Here is a 15,471-nt window from a genome sequence, read left to right on the forward strand (position 1 = left end):
GGAGGGCCAGGCCTTCTCTGTGCGTTTTCTCTGCAGGGCGGTCTGGGCGGTGCTCTTGGGCCTGGGTGATGGCCAGGACACAGGGACCCAGCACCTCTTGGGTCAGGCCTTCCTGACATCTTGGGCAGATTCAGAGGCAGGCCCAGGGCCTCTGGGCCGGGGGGTGGGGCCGGCCCACGTGCTGTGCTCGAGGGGCTTCATAGGAGAACTCATTAGCCCCACAGTGGGGTGGTGACAGAGATGGATTCCGGTGACAGCTGTGTGCTGGAGCCACGCAGTGAGGGGAGGGGAGGAAGGAAGGGTGGGGGAGCTGCACAGGGGCCACTCCAGCCACCAAAACACCCCCCAGCTGGGACACAGGCCACGCGGGCACCAGACCCTCTTAACCACAGACAAGGCCACCCTCGCTCTCCTCCCAGGAGGAGCTGACTGAAGCTCCAGCCCATTCTCAACAGCCCTGTCCTCCACCACCCCAGGCCCAGGAGTCTGCAGCTCCCCGCTGGCACAGCTCAGCTCAACACAACGGCATGGCAACATCAGCTTCCTCACTAGAATTTCTGTGGAAGTGGCCGAATCCCGCTCCTTAAACAACCAGAGAGCCTGACCGCCCAGAAGGCACACGAGGGGCCAGCTGGGTCTTGTGCATGTCCCAAGCTGCCAGTGGGAGGTTCTTTCTCCACGGATGAGCTCTTCGAAATCACAGGTCTGCTTCCCGTCCGTCCTGAAGCCTGTCCGCTGCCCGTATTCTGCTATCCTCCCTCTACCACTCCCACACTCTCCCCCAGGAGGCTCCTCCTCCCAGACTCACATGCAGGCTGGGGTGATAAGTGAGCAGCCCGTTGTCACAGAGCGTCACATACTTTTTCTTCCACTCCTTGTTCAGGGACTTGCCACTCCGCTTCAGCAGGATCCCCTGAGAACAGAGGTCTGATCAGAAACCAGGAGCCAGCCCCTGATGTCACAGGGCATGGGAAGGTCATAGTGTCATTAGCCAACACCCTCCTCCCTTCCCACTTCTCTGGGGCCACTTTGAGCAAAGCAGGCTTCAAGGACCTATCGTTGAACTTGGGAGGGCCCCTGAGACTAGTCCTTCCCCAGGATTCGGTTCTCCTTGATCATCTGCCAGGAAGCGGCTGGACCACTGTTCTGGCAGGTGGGCATCTTGCCTCCCCAGTGTGTGTGTGGAGCCACCTTGGCAGGATAAGCCTATCAGGGGTGTAGATGGTCAGGGGTGTAGATGGTCAAGATTGTGGACAGTGGCCATCAGTCATGCTCCTCCCCAGGAGGCTCCAAGGGTCAAAACAGCAGAGATTTCTTTAAGGTCCTGGCCTTCCACCTCAAGGTAGCTCCAAAAACAGGGTAGAACAATCCCCTAATTGTCCCAAGCATGCCCTAGACCACCAAGCCAGGCAGCTGCAAGACCCAGCCTTCCCTCTCAGCAACCATACTTCCTGCATAGGCCAGTGAGACACGCTGAACACAGGCTGGATGGCTGGAAGGATGAGCCAAAGTGCCACAGCAAGGAGCCTGCCCCTGAGACAAGGCCTGGGTCATGGCTGACACCAGCAAACACCTGTTGGAAGAACTGGGGAAAAGCCCCCTAAAACCCAGGCTGCCAGACGATGAAGGCACGAGGTGGACCCCAGTAGGAAGATGGAAGGAGACAATGCCCAACCACACCGTGGCCTCCTTCCCAGGAGAAGCCTGCTCCTCTAGTGAGAACCCCCAAAGATGCCCTCACCAGCTCAGGCTGCCTCCCTCAAACAACACACAAGGCAATGGCTGGGAATGGGAGGTGGGGTCAGGCAGAACCAGGGAGTGCCACAATGGAGACCGGGGACAGATCCAGGACCAGCATCACCATTCATGCCCCCCATCCTCTAAAACCCGCAACTCAAGAGGGTCGAGAAGAGGCAGCACTCCCTGGAGACTTCAAGGCAAAAATCCCATAGGGGGAAGAGGGGCACAGGTAGATCCACAAATGGGGGGCTGAGTGTGGGGTTGGGGGGGGTCAGGCTCACCCTCAGCTGGGAGAGCAGAAGGGGAAGCACTCCCAGCAGGGACACTCGAAAGGGTGAACTCTGCCTATACTTAGAGGAGGCAGCACCCAGAGAGGGAAGAGGCCCCAAGATGGCATCTCCTTTAGGAATAGAGGGCCCTGCCCGCAGGCAGCCAACAACACGGGGATTAAGAGATGCAGGCACATGGGAACGGTGGTCCCGCATCTGCAGCCTGTGGTCCTGACGCCCAAGGGTAGGGGGTAAATACTGGATTCCATTGCAGCTTCCTCCTCTAAGTTCTTCCTAACATAAGGCTCAGCCCCAGATGGATGCGATCAGGATAAAAGTGATTCTGGTTTTCTGGACCTCCCCCGTCCCCAACAGGGGGTGAGGTGGAGGCCAGAGAGGGCAACCATTTCCAGCAGCCCTGGTAGCTGTGACACCAGTTGCCCAACTTTCCACGTTTCACATCCTTGCTGCTCCTCCTCCAGCCACCCCAGGCTGGAGGGGTGAGAAGCCTAGGCCGCCTCTCCCCACTTCCAACAAATGGCATTGTGGAAGGTGTGCTCATGAGGGATGGGAGCTGAAGTACTTGGCCACGTGCAGACACATCCTGCTACCTGGGCCTCCTTGGCCTGGGAGACCCTATCCTCAGGTGTTTCTGAAGATAAGCGGCATTAAGGGGACCTTCCAGAGGAAAATGGGCCCTGTCTCGCGGTCTGTGGAGGAGCCTTCAAGTCTGGGCCTTGGTGACCTGCCTCTGGGTGTGGCATTCCTGTCACTGCCCAGGGACCAGGTGCACTGAGAGCTCAGCAAGCAGTCAGCTATTCCCCCTCCCGTGATCGCTCTGCTCTCTTCTGGGAGCACCAGTCTGCAGTAAGGCTCTGAGGCTCTGAGGCCCATGGGCTCCGGGATGCCTTGGAGTCATCCCCAATCCTCCCCCCCCCGGCCCCGCCCCCACCACACAGGCCAAAGAAAGAACCAAGTGTGAGGGATGGACCCAGCTCCCCGCCCCTGTCCCGACTCCCTCCACCCCACTAGGTGTGCTACCCTCTCCCACCCTCTCAGCCTTCAGCAGGAGACTCCATGGCCAGCCCCAGCCCCGCTCTGCTCCCTGCCCCCAGCGGTGCAGAACGTGGAGCACTCAAGGCCTGCGCTGCCTGCGGTTCCTCCAACAGTCAGGGTGGGGACCCGGCCTCCGCACCTTTCCGATCCAGACACTTGTGGCTCCTCCCTCCTCGGGGAGAATGCGTTTCTCGGCGGGGGTCCCTCCTCCACCCTGAACGCCCCCTTCCTCAGCAGCGCCCTATCCGGCAGAGGCGGAGGAGCCACTGAAATGATGCTCGTTATTACAGTGGCGCGGGTGGAACGATCGGCTGCTCAGTCCCGCCCGGCTCGTTGCAGGCTCCCAGAAGCTACTGGGAGGAGACCGGCCTAGCCCTTGCCTCTCCCTACTCCCTCTCCAAGAAAGCTACAGGGGTTCCTGCTCCCTCCCCGACCGGCGGGCTGCGCGTGGCGGAGCAGGAAGCAATCTGGGGCGGAATGGGAGCGGCGCGGAGGCACGGAGGCGACAGCCCCCAGAGGACCCGTTCCCGCCGCCGCCTCCCTCCCAGCTCCGCCAGCCGACTTAATTGCGGAGTCCGGATTGATTGGGAATGCAAATGGCAACTGAAATGCAATCTCCACTCCCAGCAGGAGCTGGGGGGGAGGGGAAGGAACTGAACCGGAGTACGGGACAGGAGGGCGGAGCACAGGAGGGGCTGCAGAACTGGCGGGGCAGGACTGGGTGGCAGCGAGGAGGTCCGGGAGCGGGGAAGCACCAGGAATGACTACCGGACTGGGAGAAGAGAGCGGACGCCCCGCCCCTAGCGAGCTATCCTTACAGAACGGGAAGGAGCCGGCACCCCCTAAAGGGTGTCACTGCATCAGGCACAGGCCTGTGACATCTGCTCCCAGCTGGCGGCTCCACTCAGGGCTGAACCGCTAGGGGCCTTCCTACTGACAGTCCCTGAGAGTTAGGGGTAAAAACACCCAAGTGACCTACTGACTCCACAAGATTGGACCAGAACCCCAGGTTCAAGTTCAAAGGGCTTCCTCCCCAACCTAACATCTCTCCATTTTTCCCGTGTGGGAGATTCAGGGAACAAATAAGTCAGCCTCTGATAACCACAACTCCCAGTGAGGAAAGGGAACATGTAGGATCCCAAGGAAAGTGCTCCCATTTTCCTAGTGAATGCTATGAAGTGTCTACACACCCACTCACTGTCCACACCCTCCCTTACACTCCCCACCTTCAAGCAGGGAGCTAGGCGCCTCCGCCAAAGCAGAGGACATCATCCAGCAGAGGCCCTCACAAAGGAGGTGCCCCGAAGATACAGCATCAAATGAGCAACAGGTTTGTGCAGGGTCTGATTCTGCAGTCACACACACACACACACACACACACACACACACACACGTGCCCCATGGACCGACAGGGAGGCCTCCGGCTGCTGTCACTGTGCCCTTGACTTTTCAGGGGGCCTCCCAGTAGGCTGGCCCAACCAGAGTGGTCTCTGCCAAGCATAAATGCGATGAACATTTCAAGGGATGTGTAAGTGGAACAATCCAGATCACCACATGGGACCCTGTGGGACCCTGCCCTCTGGGACACTACCCTGCTTGGGGCTCTTCGTTCTAAATGAACTTTCACTGGGAATCAGAAACCCCTACCCTTAACAAATGAATCCTGGTCACACTGGCCCCCTCCCCACAAGTGGTCACACTGCCTATGAGTCCCAGCCCAGGAGAGCCACACCTGACCACAGGCCCTGCCAAGCCGGGCTCCAGTGCTCTGACCACATCAACCTCCCCTGTGGTCAAAACCTGGCAACAGCTACCTATGTACACTGCCTCTTCAACCACCAGATCCCAAGAAATTCTGTGCCAACCGCCCCTGTTCTTATGGGCACCCCAGCGCCTCACGCTCTCGTCCACACACCAAAGACACGCCTCCCCACTCTACCCCAGCAGCTCTGGCTCAACACACCAGAGAAACGCCCTCTGTGGGTCAATGCTGTGTCCAAGGCAGGGACGCAACACCTCTGATCTGGAAGAAGGCAGGCCCGGTGCCCCCAGGACTGACTCAGAAAGGAGGTGGAAGAGGTGAGAAGGTGGGAGAGGTGAGGTGGTAGCATCTCAACTTTTTTCTTTAAAGACAAACAGAAGCTCTTATTAACAAAACCATGCCAACAGACCTAGCACTGGACTAGCCCTCAGTAACCCTTCAACGCAGGCTCCTCCGGTGGCTCATTTTTCTCAGAGAGCGACTTAACCCTCTCCAGACCCAACTCCAGAACGTGGCCAAGCACAGCAGGTAGCTCTCTTCTGCCCTCCTGTGGTGATCAGAAGGTATAGGCAGGGCTGGTGGCCAGAAGGTGGTGGCTCAGGGAAGGCCGCTTTTCAGCAGAGAGCCTGTCCCTTGTTAAGGACTCGGCCTGGGAGGGTGGTGCTGGCCTCTGATGCCGTCTCCCCCATCACAGTGGCCTCGGAAGAGCCACATTCCTGGGCCTCATTCTGAGCACCCGGGAAGGGAGGTGCTGACCTGCTTGATGGGGATGGCTCGGCCGCTCCCAATGCTGTCCACCTTGCACTCGGCAGCCTTCTTCTCCCGGTCCAGGTCAGCACCTTTCCGAGACTGGAAGAGAAAACAAGAGGCGTGTTAGAGAGGCCCGGGGTCTGCTGAGAACTGCCCGCCTGGACTTCCCAGCCTCCCTCTTGCCTCCCTCCTCCTGGGCAGCCCTAGCAGTGGGTCGGGCCGGGGCGGCGGGATGGGAAGGAATGGAGACCACGAGTATTCCAATGGGTTTATTCTTACACACGGCACCATACAGAGCAGCACAGGTCACTGAGCCGGCCCGCCCCTTACAAAAGAGCAAGGACAGAGAGGCCGAGGGCGCTAGGAACACGCCCGGGGCGGGGGCATAAGAGAAGCGGGGCGAGGAGGTGGACATAGGGCTGCTGGTCGGGAGCACAGGGCGCGACAACCCGGAGCGCAAAGTCCACGAGTGAGTGGGGAGGCGGCCCGTCTGCGGCACAGACACCACACTGCACGCACGTGGCGCCGAGCGCATCGGCGTGGCCCAAGGGGCACAGTGGATGGACAGAGAGAGGAGAGAGGCCAGAAGAGGCCCTGCACCCTGTCAAGCTCCTGGGGCAGAGTCCACCCGAATGCGGATCCTAGGAAATAGGGGGAGGCCAAAAAGAGGGGGCAAGGCAAGCGCGGCGGTGGCGGCGGCTTCCGGAGCAGGAGCAGGAACGGCAGAGGTCCATGCAGGAAGGAGCAGAGGAGGGGAGGGGCAGGAAAGCGCCCCCCAGGAGCAGCCGGGCCAGGCGGGCTTGGACTCCCCCGCCCCTCTGGGCCTTGTCGCGCTGGCCAGCGCCGGGCGTGGGGCCGAGCTGCCTTCTTCTCCATGCAGCGAGCCTGCAGCGTCCAGCCGGGCCTGGTCCCCGGCAGCCCCCAGCGCGGGCTCCGGCGCTCCTAGCCTTCCCTGGGGGTGGGGTTAGTTACAAAGGTTCCCGTGGGTCTCTGGAGTGGGGAGCTCGGCGGCCGCTTCTCATCTGAGAGCAGTCCCAGGGCCCGGCCCGCCTCCGGCCCCGCACAGGGGGCATGTCCAGAGGTGCTGTGTGTCACCACCTGGTCTTCTAATTTGGAAGGAGTTGGAAAGGCCTTTTTGTTGATGAAAAGTTGGAAACAGTGGCACATATCTGCAAATATCGAAAGAATAAAGATTTTGGCAAGTTATACTCAAGCCCCGCACAAGTTGGTCAGCACCGGTGAGGGCAGAGACCCAGGCGCCTGGGGAGCGGCGGCAGCGGGATGAAGAGGAGGAGGGGCATGAAGAGGAGGAGGAGGAGGAAAAGGAGGAGGAGGAGGAGGACCAGGAGGAGGAGGAGGCCACGGCGGCACCTGCTGGGCAGACGCAGGCCGAATGTCCACCTCAGCAGGGAATGGTATGTTTGCCACTCGGCAGCCCAGGCCCAGCCCTCCTGTTCTCCCAGGCTGCCAGGAGCCAAGGGCACAGCGAGGGACACAGGGCTACAACTGCAGCTTGGGAGAAAGCACGGCCAGAGGGAACAAGGAGAACAGGGCCAAAGAGCCGCTGGAGAGCAAAGAGCCGCCCAGCGCCTCCGCAGGCGGCACCGCCCAGTCCCCTCCTGGGCTCCATGGCCCGGGCCGCCACAGCCCTCTGCCCCTTCGGCCCAGGGAGGAGGAAGGTGGATGGGACTGCTGCCACCGGGTCCCCAGACAGAAGAGCCGGTCGGGGGGAGTGGGGTGCAGCCCACCCCAGCCAGACTGTGAGCCAAGAGGCCCCAACCACCAGAGGACCCCTGGGAGCCCAGAGGACCACCTCCCCATGCGTACAGGAACAGGGGCAAGAGTGGCAACGAAATGAGCACATGAAGTCACAGGAGAGACTGGGGACAGCACAACCATGTCCAGTGGGGGGGTCACTAGCCACAGAGCAGGCAGGACACGAGGGGCTCGCCCTCGAGCAAGCATGTCGCTGCTGGGGAGTACGATGAAGAAGAGAGGAGGCCCCAATAGCAATGATGAAAGGGGAGGTCCCAAGAAACGCCCATAGGGACAGCCGCGCCTTGAAGCCACCTCAGGGACAACGGTGCAAGTGAGGTCACCACGGAAACAATGGAAAGAAAATAAGGTTGCCACTGTGAGGATGGAGAGAATGGAAGGGCCAGAGGGAAGGCCGTGCCGTGAGCAGCCAGGATGGAGGGCAGCAGTCGAGGCAGGCAGCAGAGAGCACAGGATGGCAGGAAGCACGGGCGCCGGGGTGGGGGAGGCCGGGGGCTTGGCAGGGGTGGAGGAGAGGGTGGCAGGGCAGGGGAAGGCAGGGGGTGCCCTGGGGTTGCTACAGAGCTCACCAGCAAGGGGAAGGGGAGGTTAAGAATGGAACTGAGGCAGCGGATGACGGAGGCGCGATGCTAGGGAGCAGGGTGCCCGGGCCCTGGTAGCCGTCACCAGGGACACAGGCACCCAAGGGCCCCGCAGCAGCAGCAGCAGCAGTGGCAGGTGTGGGCTCTAGCAGGCGGCCCCCCACACTCTCATATCTCAATGACCATGGATAGAAAGGAGAAGCTGCGCGTCTAGGCAGGGTTGGGGCCGGGCAGCTGCAATGAGCCGCATGGACGGCCGCGAGGGCAGGTGGCAGGCTTGGGGGACGGAGGCAGGCAGCCAGGAGGGGGAAGTGAGCTGGGCAGGCAGAGGCGAGAATGAGTGAGCAGGGCTTGGAAGCGCCAGCTCTGTCTGGGCAGGGTCCGGAGATCTGGCCTGGCCGGCCACACTCGGGCCCAGGTTGAGAGCCAAGCCCTGCTCTTGGAAAGAGGCGCGTGGAGTGACACGGAGGGGTGGGCGCTCTTGTGACAACCCACACGGGGGTTCACCCACCTTTGTCTGGCCCAAGACTCCTGGAACATCCAGCCCAGCCCAGCTGGAAGGTTAGGGTTTGGATGGGCACTGTGTGTCAGACATTGGGAGTGGAGAGACAGCAGGCCCTGGGGCCTAAGAGCCAGGGTCACCCTCAACCAGGCCAGCACGGCAGCCCCCGGGTGTGGGGTGTGAGGTTTGTGAGGGGTGAGTGAGGAGCTCGCAAGGAGACAGGACAAACCTGAGAGGGAGGAACGAGGCAGCGTGGTGAAGCCCAGGAAAAGATGGCTAAGCCTTTGTTAAACCAATCACAGCGGTGGGTGGAAAGCATGAATGTCCCCTCGGCAGTGGGGTAACGGAAAAAGAGCCGGAAGGCGAACGGGGAGGCCTGGGCTCTGACTCTAGCTGGGCCAGCTAACCCTCTGTGTCGCCTTGGGCAAACAGCCTTCCGGCCGCCGGTGCATTAGCTGTTGAATCAAAGGGGGTCAGGGGAGTTAGGCCAGGTGAGTCCAAGGATCCCTTCGAGCTGACAGACACCCTAAGGGGCCTAAGAGAGAGGAAGGCGGCGGGGAGGGTGAGTGTGGGTAGCAGAGGGCCGGGAGGACTGTGGGGACAGGGTGAGGGCCGTGACTGGAAGCCCCTGTGGGCGCAGAGGAATGGTCTGGAAGACTCTGGGGGCACCGGCAAGGACCCTTGGGAGCCGTATGTGTCTGAGGGAGAGACTGCAGGTGCCATCTTCCTGACTCGGGCTGCCCATGCCCCTCCTGGCTAGGAGCTCGGCACTCAGGCCTGCCTGTGCAGCGAAGGCGGCTGGGCGGGGGAGGAGGCGGTCACGTACCGTGAAGATGTTGGAGCGCCGCTTGGACTGCTTGCGGATGGGTGTGGGGGTGGAGGAGGCAGCGATGGTCTCGATGCGCAGCTCCCGCTGGCTGATGCTGGGGGTGGAGGGGACTGAGGACGAGTAGTCGCTGAAGGCGCTGCTGCCGCCATTCGTGGCCTAAAGACAGAGAGGGCTGCTGAGGGCAGCTCTGGGTCAGGGAGCAGGATGGGCACAGGTGGGTGCCGGGAATCCCTGTGCTAACAGGGCCTGGCTGGGGCTCACAGGCAGCAGAGGGGCCACTAGCCCCTACACAGTATTGGGGGAACATTCGCGTGGCCTGGAGGCCAGCAGGATCTACTGTCACCTTGCCAGGGCTGCTTCACTGGGGCAGCAAACCCTTGTCCTGGGGCTGGAGCAGGAGTGCTTCTGTACCAGCCAGGGAGCTAAGTCAGAGGCACAGGCTGGCAGGCAGGAATCAGCTGCAGAGCCTGGCAGCGAACAGACTGTGGAGTCCTGACTTGCAAGTGGCCTGAAGGAGGGAGAGGGTGGCCCTGGACAAACTCTCATTTAGGGATATATGTTTAGAGTGCAGCGGGCCAAGAAGCAGGAGCCAGGGGTGGCCCAGGGCATGGGGGGAGGCTGAGGGTGGCTTCCAGCAGGCCCATGGCAGGGAAAGGGATTCTGGGACAGCTGGGGCAGAGAGAACAGAGCTACGACTTCCAGGCAGAGTAAGTTGTAGATGTGGAACAGAGAAGGGAAAGAGAAAAAGAGATCACAGAATGGAGAAGAAACAGGATGGCAGCGTCTCCAGGACTCGGGAAGCATGCACCGTCGACCAGGTGGCCCGCTCAGCTAACTGCCCTCACTAGAGCATGTGGCCTGATCGGCTGCCTCCCCTGAACCTAACCTGTACAAGAGGAGTATGGTGCTCAAACCACTGCCCTCACAACCTGCCCCCCGGAACAGGGACTGCTGCAGAAGCGAACTGCACAAGCCCTACTTGGTCGTGGTGGGCGGGGCTGCTCAGAGACAGAAAGACCTAGCCCTGCTCCTCCTTCTTCCGGGAGAATGCTGCCGCCTTCTAACAGCCCTAAAGGGAGGGGCCTCTGAAATGCAACCAGGCTGTCACTGGTCGGCTACAGCCAGGACAGGCCTTGGAAGGGTGACGGTCACTGGCAGAGGTAAAAATGCAGTGGCCGTTGGCTTGACCATGTCATCTGTGGCTGGCCCAGGACTTCTGATAGCAGGCATCGGGTAGGGAGTGCAGGCTGTGGACCGGTGGAGAGCAGAGGGAAGTGGGGATGGTAGCAGGAGGGGGCAGGCACCATGGGGCGGGGATGAGGCCAAGACTATGGTGCAGGCTGAATGGAATTCCAACCAATGTTTCCAAACCACATGCAAGGCTGGGAGGCCAGAGGAAGGAGGACAGGTGTGAGCAGGAGGCCGGCAGAAGTGGCAGGACAAACAGAGGCAAGACAGGCACGGCGGGAACAGGCAGGGCGGGGCGGGGCAGGCGGCAGGCCGAACCTGGTTGATGTGCACGGTGGGGATGGAGGCGGCGGACACTGCCGAGTGGCTGGGCGAGTTGGGCAGTGACTTGCAGGGCCCGATGGCCAATTGCTGCTTCTTCCGCAAAGCCACTACCTTCTGGGCCACTGCAGGGGACAGCAGAGTCAATTATGCCCACTGGAGCAAAGGGTAAAGCCTGGCTTAGCACCTCCCCCAAAAACACACAGCCTCGCTCACTGGGAGCTTCCTACCGCCGGCTCTGGGGCCCAGCACCCGAGTTACCGTCCTGGAAGACGCGCTCCACATTGAGCCCGTAGGTCGCGCACGTCTCATAGTAGGTGCAGCGCTTCAGATCTGTGGACAGCTTGCGGGCTCTGCTGTCATCGATGACTCGGGGGTTTGCCGCGCTGATGGCGTCTGTTGGAGGCGGAGGGGGGAAGTCACTCAGTTTTCGGAGAAGCTGGGGTAGTGTGATGAGGGGCATTTGGCCCAAGGGCGGGTGGGCAAACAGCCTAGCGAGTGGAACACACGGAGCACCAAGAACGCGGGTGCCTGGGTCTCATTTCAACCCTGCCACGGCCTCACCAAGTGCAAACCGGCATGCACTTAAGCTCTGAGCACGTTTATTCATCTAAAAATACGGACCTGCTGGTCACAGGGACGCAGGTTTCAGCAGGGCAAAAGCCCTCAGACAAGAGCAGCATGGGGAGTGCTGAGAGCGCAGCCGGTCAGCACTGGGAAGAAAGTGGGGCCTTGGAGGCTTTCTCACACCTGCCCACCCCTCCCCGCCATGCATCCTTGCCCGGGGCCTCCTGCTCTCTGCCAGCTCCTGCAGGGCCCCGCCTCACCCTGTGTGCCCACAAGCACCATGGGCACCTCGCTGGCGTTGCGGAAGCTGCAGAGCCGCAGGAAGTAGTTGTACACCGTCTGGAAACTGATTTCATCCTCCAGGCTGAACACAAACACCACTGCATCTACCCAGGCAGCAAACTAGGGGAGACCAAGTAGAATTAACACCCAAACCTGGAGCTGGCAAACTCCCATGCAGGGCAGGTGGACCCAACTGGACCCTTCTCCCTGGGCACACCAACTCTCCCAGTCCCAACCAGCAAGCTCAAGAAAAAGCTCCAGGCACAGGGGTGGGCCCTAAGCCCCAGGCAGGAGATCACCTGGAGCTCAGGGGGGCCTCCTTCATCTCGGATCAGCAGCAGGTAACTCTGGCCGTCCACCACAATCTCCTTCTTAAACCGCCCCCCTAGGACAGAGCAAGCGGTCAGGTCCAAAGCACAGAGAAAGAGCCCGGGGGACCAAGAGGAAATCTACAGCTTCCAACGGAGGAGATAAGAGGACTTGAAGAGGGCTGGAGACCTGCACCCAGACCCTGTGGCAGGGAGGCGGGGAGTGGCCGGCCTCCGGGCCCAGGCTGGGCCTGTGACACTCACCTTCAGGGGACTCCTCCTGGACATAGGTCCCCGTCAGATAGCGGTGCACCAGGGCTGATTTCCCGCTAGACAGGTTCCCCACTATGCCCTGCAGGAGAGGAAGGGGTGAGCGGGTCAGAGGCCACGAGGGAAAAGACCCAGCAGGAAAAGCAAAGAAGCAGCAGGAGGGAGAAAAGCCAGGGCTGAAGGGGAGGAGAGGGCAGAGAGGGCCAAGCTGAGTAGAGGAGGGGACGGGAGCTGGAGAAGCAAGGCACAGGCCCGAGGCACTCAGCCTTGGCCCCCCCGCCCCCCGGCTCCAGGCCGCCTGCACTGCCCATGGGTGGCACTCACCACTTTAAGCTCTGGTACAGAGCGGCTCAGTGTCCACTCCTGGCTGTTCACAAACGAGTCTGTGGAAGAGAGAGCCACCCCGTCAGGGCCAGGGTGGCACACACACCTGTCCCAACTGCTGCTGCCTGTATCCCCTAGGACGCCCTCCCCAGGCCCAGGCCAGAGGACAGCAGTTTCCTCCATGGGACCCCAGCCCGCAACCCTAGCTCCCTAGGAGGCAGTGGGAAGGTTCTTTTTGAGCAGACCAGAGTGAGGATAGTCTTCAGAACAGGACTCTGAGGTCTGTGGGCTCCAACCCCTGGGTTCAGCCCTGTGTCCTTCCTCTTCCTGCTCCAGCAGGTAAGTGTCCTCTCACCAAGCCATACCTGGCCTAGTGCCCCTGGGGCCCAAATGCCAGGCCCAGGTTAGAGGCCACCCCAGCAGGTCTCAGACCAGACCCAAGGCCTCGGTTCCTGGTTGGGGGGCAGACTCCTGCAAGTAAGAACAGCGCACCCTGGCAGGGTGGGGCCACCCACCACATTCCTGAGATGGGTGAAGAGGGAGGAGCCTGGCCTGGCCCTCATCTGTCATGGGCAGGTGAATAGGGAGCCATCTACCCCACCCACCTCCTCCCTAAGCTCCTCCTTAGCAGGGAGGCCACCTCCTGGCCTCCCTTCCTTTCATTCCGTTCTCAGAACCTGACTCTGGCATGTCCCTTATCCCAGAGCCCTCCGACAGCCAGGCCCCCATCTCCATCACCTCCAGGTTCCACATACATGCTCGGGCCAGCCCTGGGAACCCTCTCTGGCTGGGCAGCTCTGCTTCCCTCCCTGGTTCCCAGAGGCACTGTCCCACGGTTGTGTCAAAGAGTAGTTTCAAGAATCAGATCCACATCAGTCCCCAACCTCATACGCAGGGGCAGCTGGAGCAGGGGGGCAGCAGGAGGTGAGCGCGCTGCCCTGACCAGGTACTAGGAAAGGTGTCTGGCCCAGCCCCGGGCCCTGACTCTGGTGATTCTCCTTCCTTTTCGCGGCCGCACCCGAGAGCGGCCTGTCCTGGGCTCCCTTCGACTCCTCCACCCCGGCCTGGCCGTTCTGCTCTGCCACTGCCGAAGACCCCAGACACCGGGCGCCAACGGCACTCGTGCCAGCCTGCCTCCTGCACCGTGCGGGCCCGGCCATGGCCATTCTCCCGCGAGCTGTTCTCTGCCAGGCGCCCCCCAGGCTCCCGGGGCCGGCCCCCTTACCGCTGGGTGCGCGCAGGAGCTCCGGGGCCGCGGCCGCCCGGCGGCTCCACAGCGGCGCGGCGGGCGCGGGCTCCCTCCGGCGGAAGCGGCTGATGAGCAGCCTCCAGAGGCCGGCGGCGGTGCGGGGGCGGCCGGGCTCCGGGGCTGCGCGCGAGGCGTCGGCGCCCAACAGGTCGCGGCGGCTGGGGAAGGCGCCTAGGGAGCCAGTGTCGCCGTCGCTGCGGGTGCGCGCGCGGGGCGGCTGGGTCAGCAGCCCCGACTCGGAGCGCCGCACCTCCTGTCCGCGGCGCAGGCGGAAGCTGAAGCTCTTCCTGAGCGCCGCCAGGCCGCGCCGGGGCCCCTCCGGCCCGTGGCCGCCGCGCAGCACCGACCAGCGCTGGCTGCTCCACAGCGCCGCGCCGCGAAGGAAGCCTGCGCTGCCCGCGCGCCCTAGCCCAGCACCCGGCGCCTCGGCCGCCGCCAGCTCCAGACGGTTCACCTCCAGGAACGTCATGCTGGCCGGCCGCGGCCGCGGAGTCGGCTCCCCCCAGGTGCGGCTGCGCCGGGTCGGTGCAGGGCTGGGCGCGGACGAGACGGGCGGTCCTGAAGGCGCCGGGTCCCGGCGGCCAAGGCGGGGGCGCAGGAGGCCGAGCAGCAGGCCGCGGGCGCCGGTGGGCGGTGGTTCTGGGCCGCCCGAGCACACGCTCCGCGGCCGCGCAGGCTGCTCGCGGGCGGCGCACAGGGCGGCCTGCAGGGCGGCGGCAGCGCGGCCGGCCGGGGCGCCATGCAGGTCCAGCGAGTCGCAGACGCTGTGGGCGCGGCGGCAGGCGGCGGGCCGCTCCCCGGGACGGCTGTCCCCCGGCGGCCAGCCCCGCTCCATACTCAGGGCCGGCGGGCGCGGGCCAGGCCCATGGCGAGGGGCGCGGGGCTGGGCCCAGGCCGGGGCCGCGGCCGGGGCGCACGGACCTCCGGCCTCTGGGCACTTGGTGTGGGCCGACAGAGTCCCTCAACTCCTCCACCTCGCAGCCGGCAAGCCCAGACCTGGAGAGGCCGGGAGCCAGCCCAGCCCGGAGAGAGGCGGCAAGTCTGGCCTGGAACGCCCGGGAACGGCGGCATGGCGCGGGGGAGCCGGCCTGCTGGGGCAGCCCCCGGGAGCCCTCGGAAAACAGGAAATTCCAGCCCAGGGCTCCTCCTAGGATCGGGCAGGTAGGTGAGGAGCTGTCATTACGGGCAGGCCAACTAAGTAACAGACCTCAGCCCACCATACACTGGGCCCTATTTTGGAGGAAAGTGGGCCATTTCTCATTCTTCAAAGAAAGAGCCAGGAGAGCCAACAGCATGAGGCCCCGAAGTATCACCAGCCTGAGTGGGAGAGGTCGGGGCAGCCACATCGGCTCTGTGCACCAGTGCTCATCTGCAGCACACCAGCTTCAACGAGGTGGTTTTGGCTCTGACATTCTAAGGTCGAGAGTTGTTGGCTGCTACAGTCGGCTTCTGTTGATGACTGAGGCTGTCTTCTTTGGATATTATAAAATCCAGAAGATACTCATCTGTCTGGACTGAGTTAAGCGTCCTGCCTAAGGGCAGCAGAGAAATCAAAGATAACCTCGGCCGCAGTTCTGGGTGAGTGACTCACTTCTGAGGCCGGGCAGCTCCAGGCCCCTGCTGCTCACTGGGTCTCACCTCCTGTCGGGATGATGCCTGACGTTCTGTAAATGAAAACACTCCTCCAAGCTCCGCGG

General features: G+C 62.5%; 1 protein-coding gene across 11 annotated transcripts in view; it reads right to left on the minus strand.

Moving 5' to 3' along the window:
- The window catches only part of AGAP3 (ArfGAP with GTPase domain, ankyrin repeat and PH domain 3), a 58,191-nt gene that overhangs the window by 15,226 nt on the left and 27,494 nt on the right, over positions 1–15,471 (minus strand). For 3 of the 11 annotated variants that reach the window (XM_035254353.3, XM_035254352.3, XM_035254350.3), the window contains exons 1-10: positions 13,751–14,746; positions 12,526–12,584; positions 12,196–12,283; positions 11,923–12,008; positions 11,602–11,743; positions 11,036–11,170; positions 10,772–10,899; positions 9,263–9,421; positions 5,584–5,676; positions 809–913 (exon numbers count right to left, since the gene is read on the minus strand). In XM_035254353.3, coding sequence (XP_035110244.1) covers positions 809–913; positions 5,584–5,676; positions 9,263–9,421; positions 10,772–10,899; positions 11,036–11,170; positions 11,602–11,743; positions 11,923–12,008; positions 12,196–12,283; positions 12,526–12,584; positions 13,751–14,609 — 1,854 coding nt within the window. In that variant the 5' untranslated portion in view covers positions 14,610–14,746. Of the gene's footprint in view, positions 1–808; positions 914–5,583; positions 6,747–8,665; positions 8,846–9,262; positions 9,422–10,771; positions 10,900–11,035; positions 11,171–11,601; positions 11,744–11,922; positions 12,009–12,195; positions 12,284–12,525; positions 12,585–13,750; positions 14,747–15,471 lie in introns of those variants that run through there. The other 8 variants (XM_035254355.3, XM_078343454.1, XM_035254354.3 and 5 more) reach the window with 5 other exon arrangements.

Source organism: Callithrix jacchus, chromosome 11 (assembly GCF_049354715.1).
Source record: "Callithrix jacchus isolate 240 chromosome 11, calJac240_pri, whole genome shotgun sequence".
Classification (NCBI taxonomy): Eukaryota; Metazoa; Chordata; class Mammalia; order Primates; family Cebidae; genus Callithrix; species Callithrix jacchus.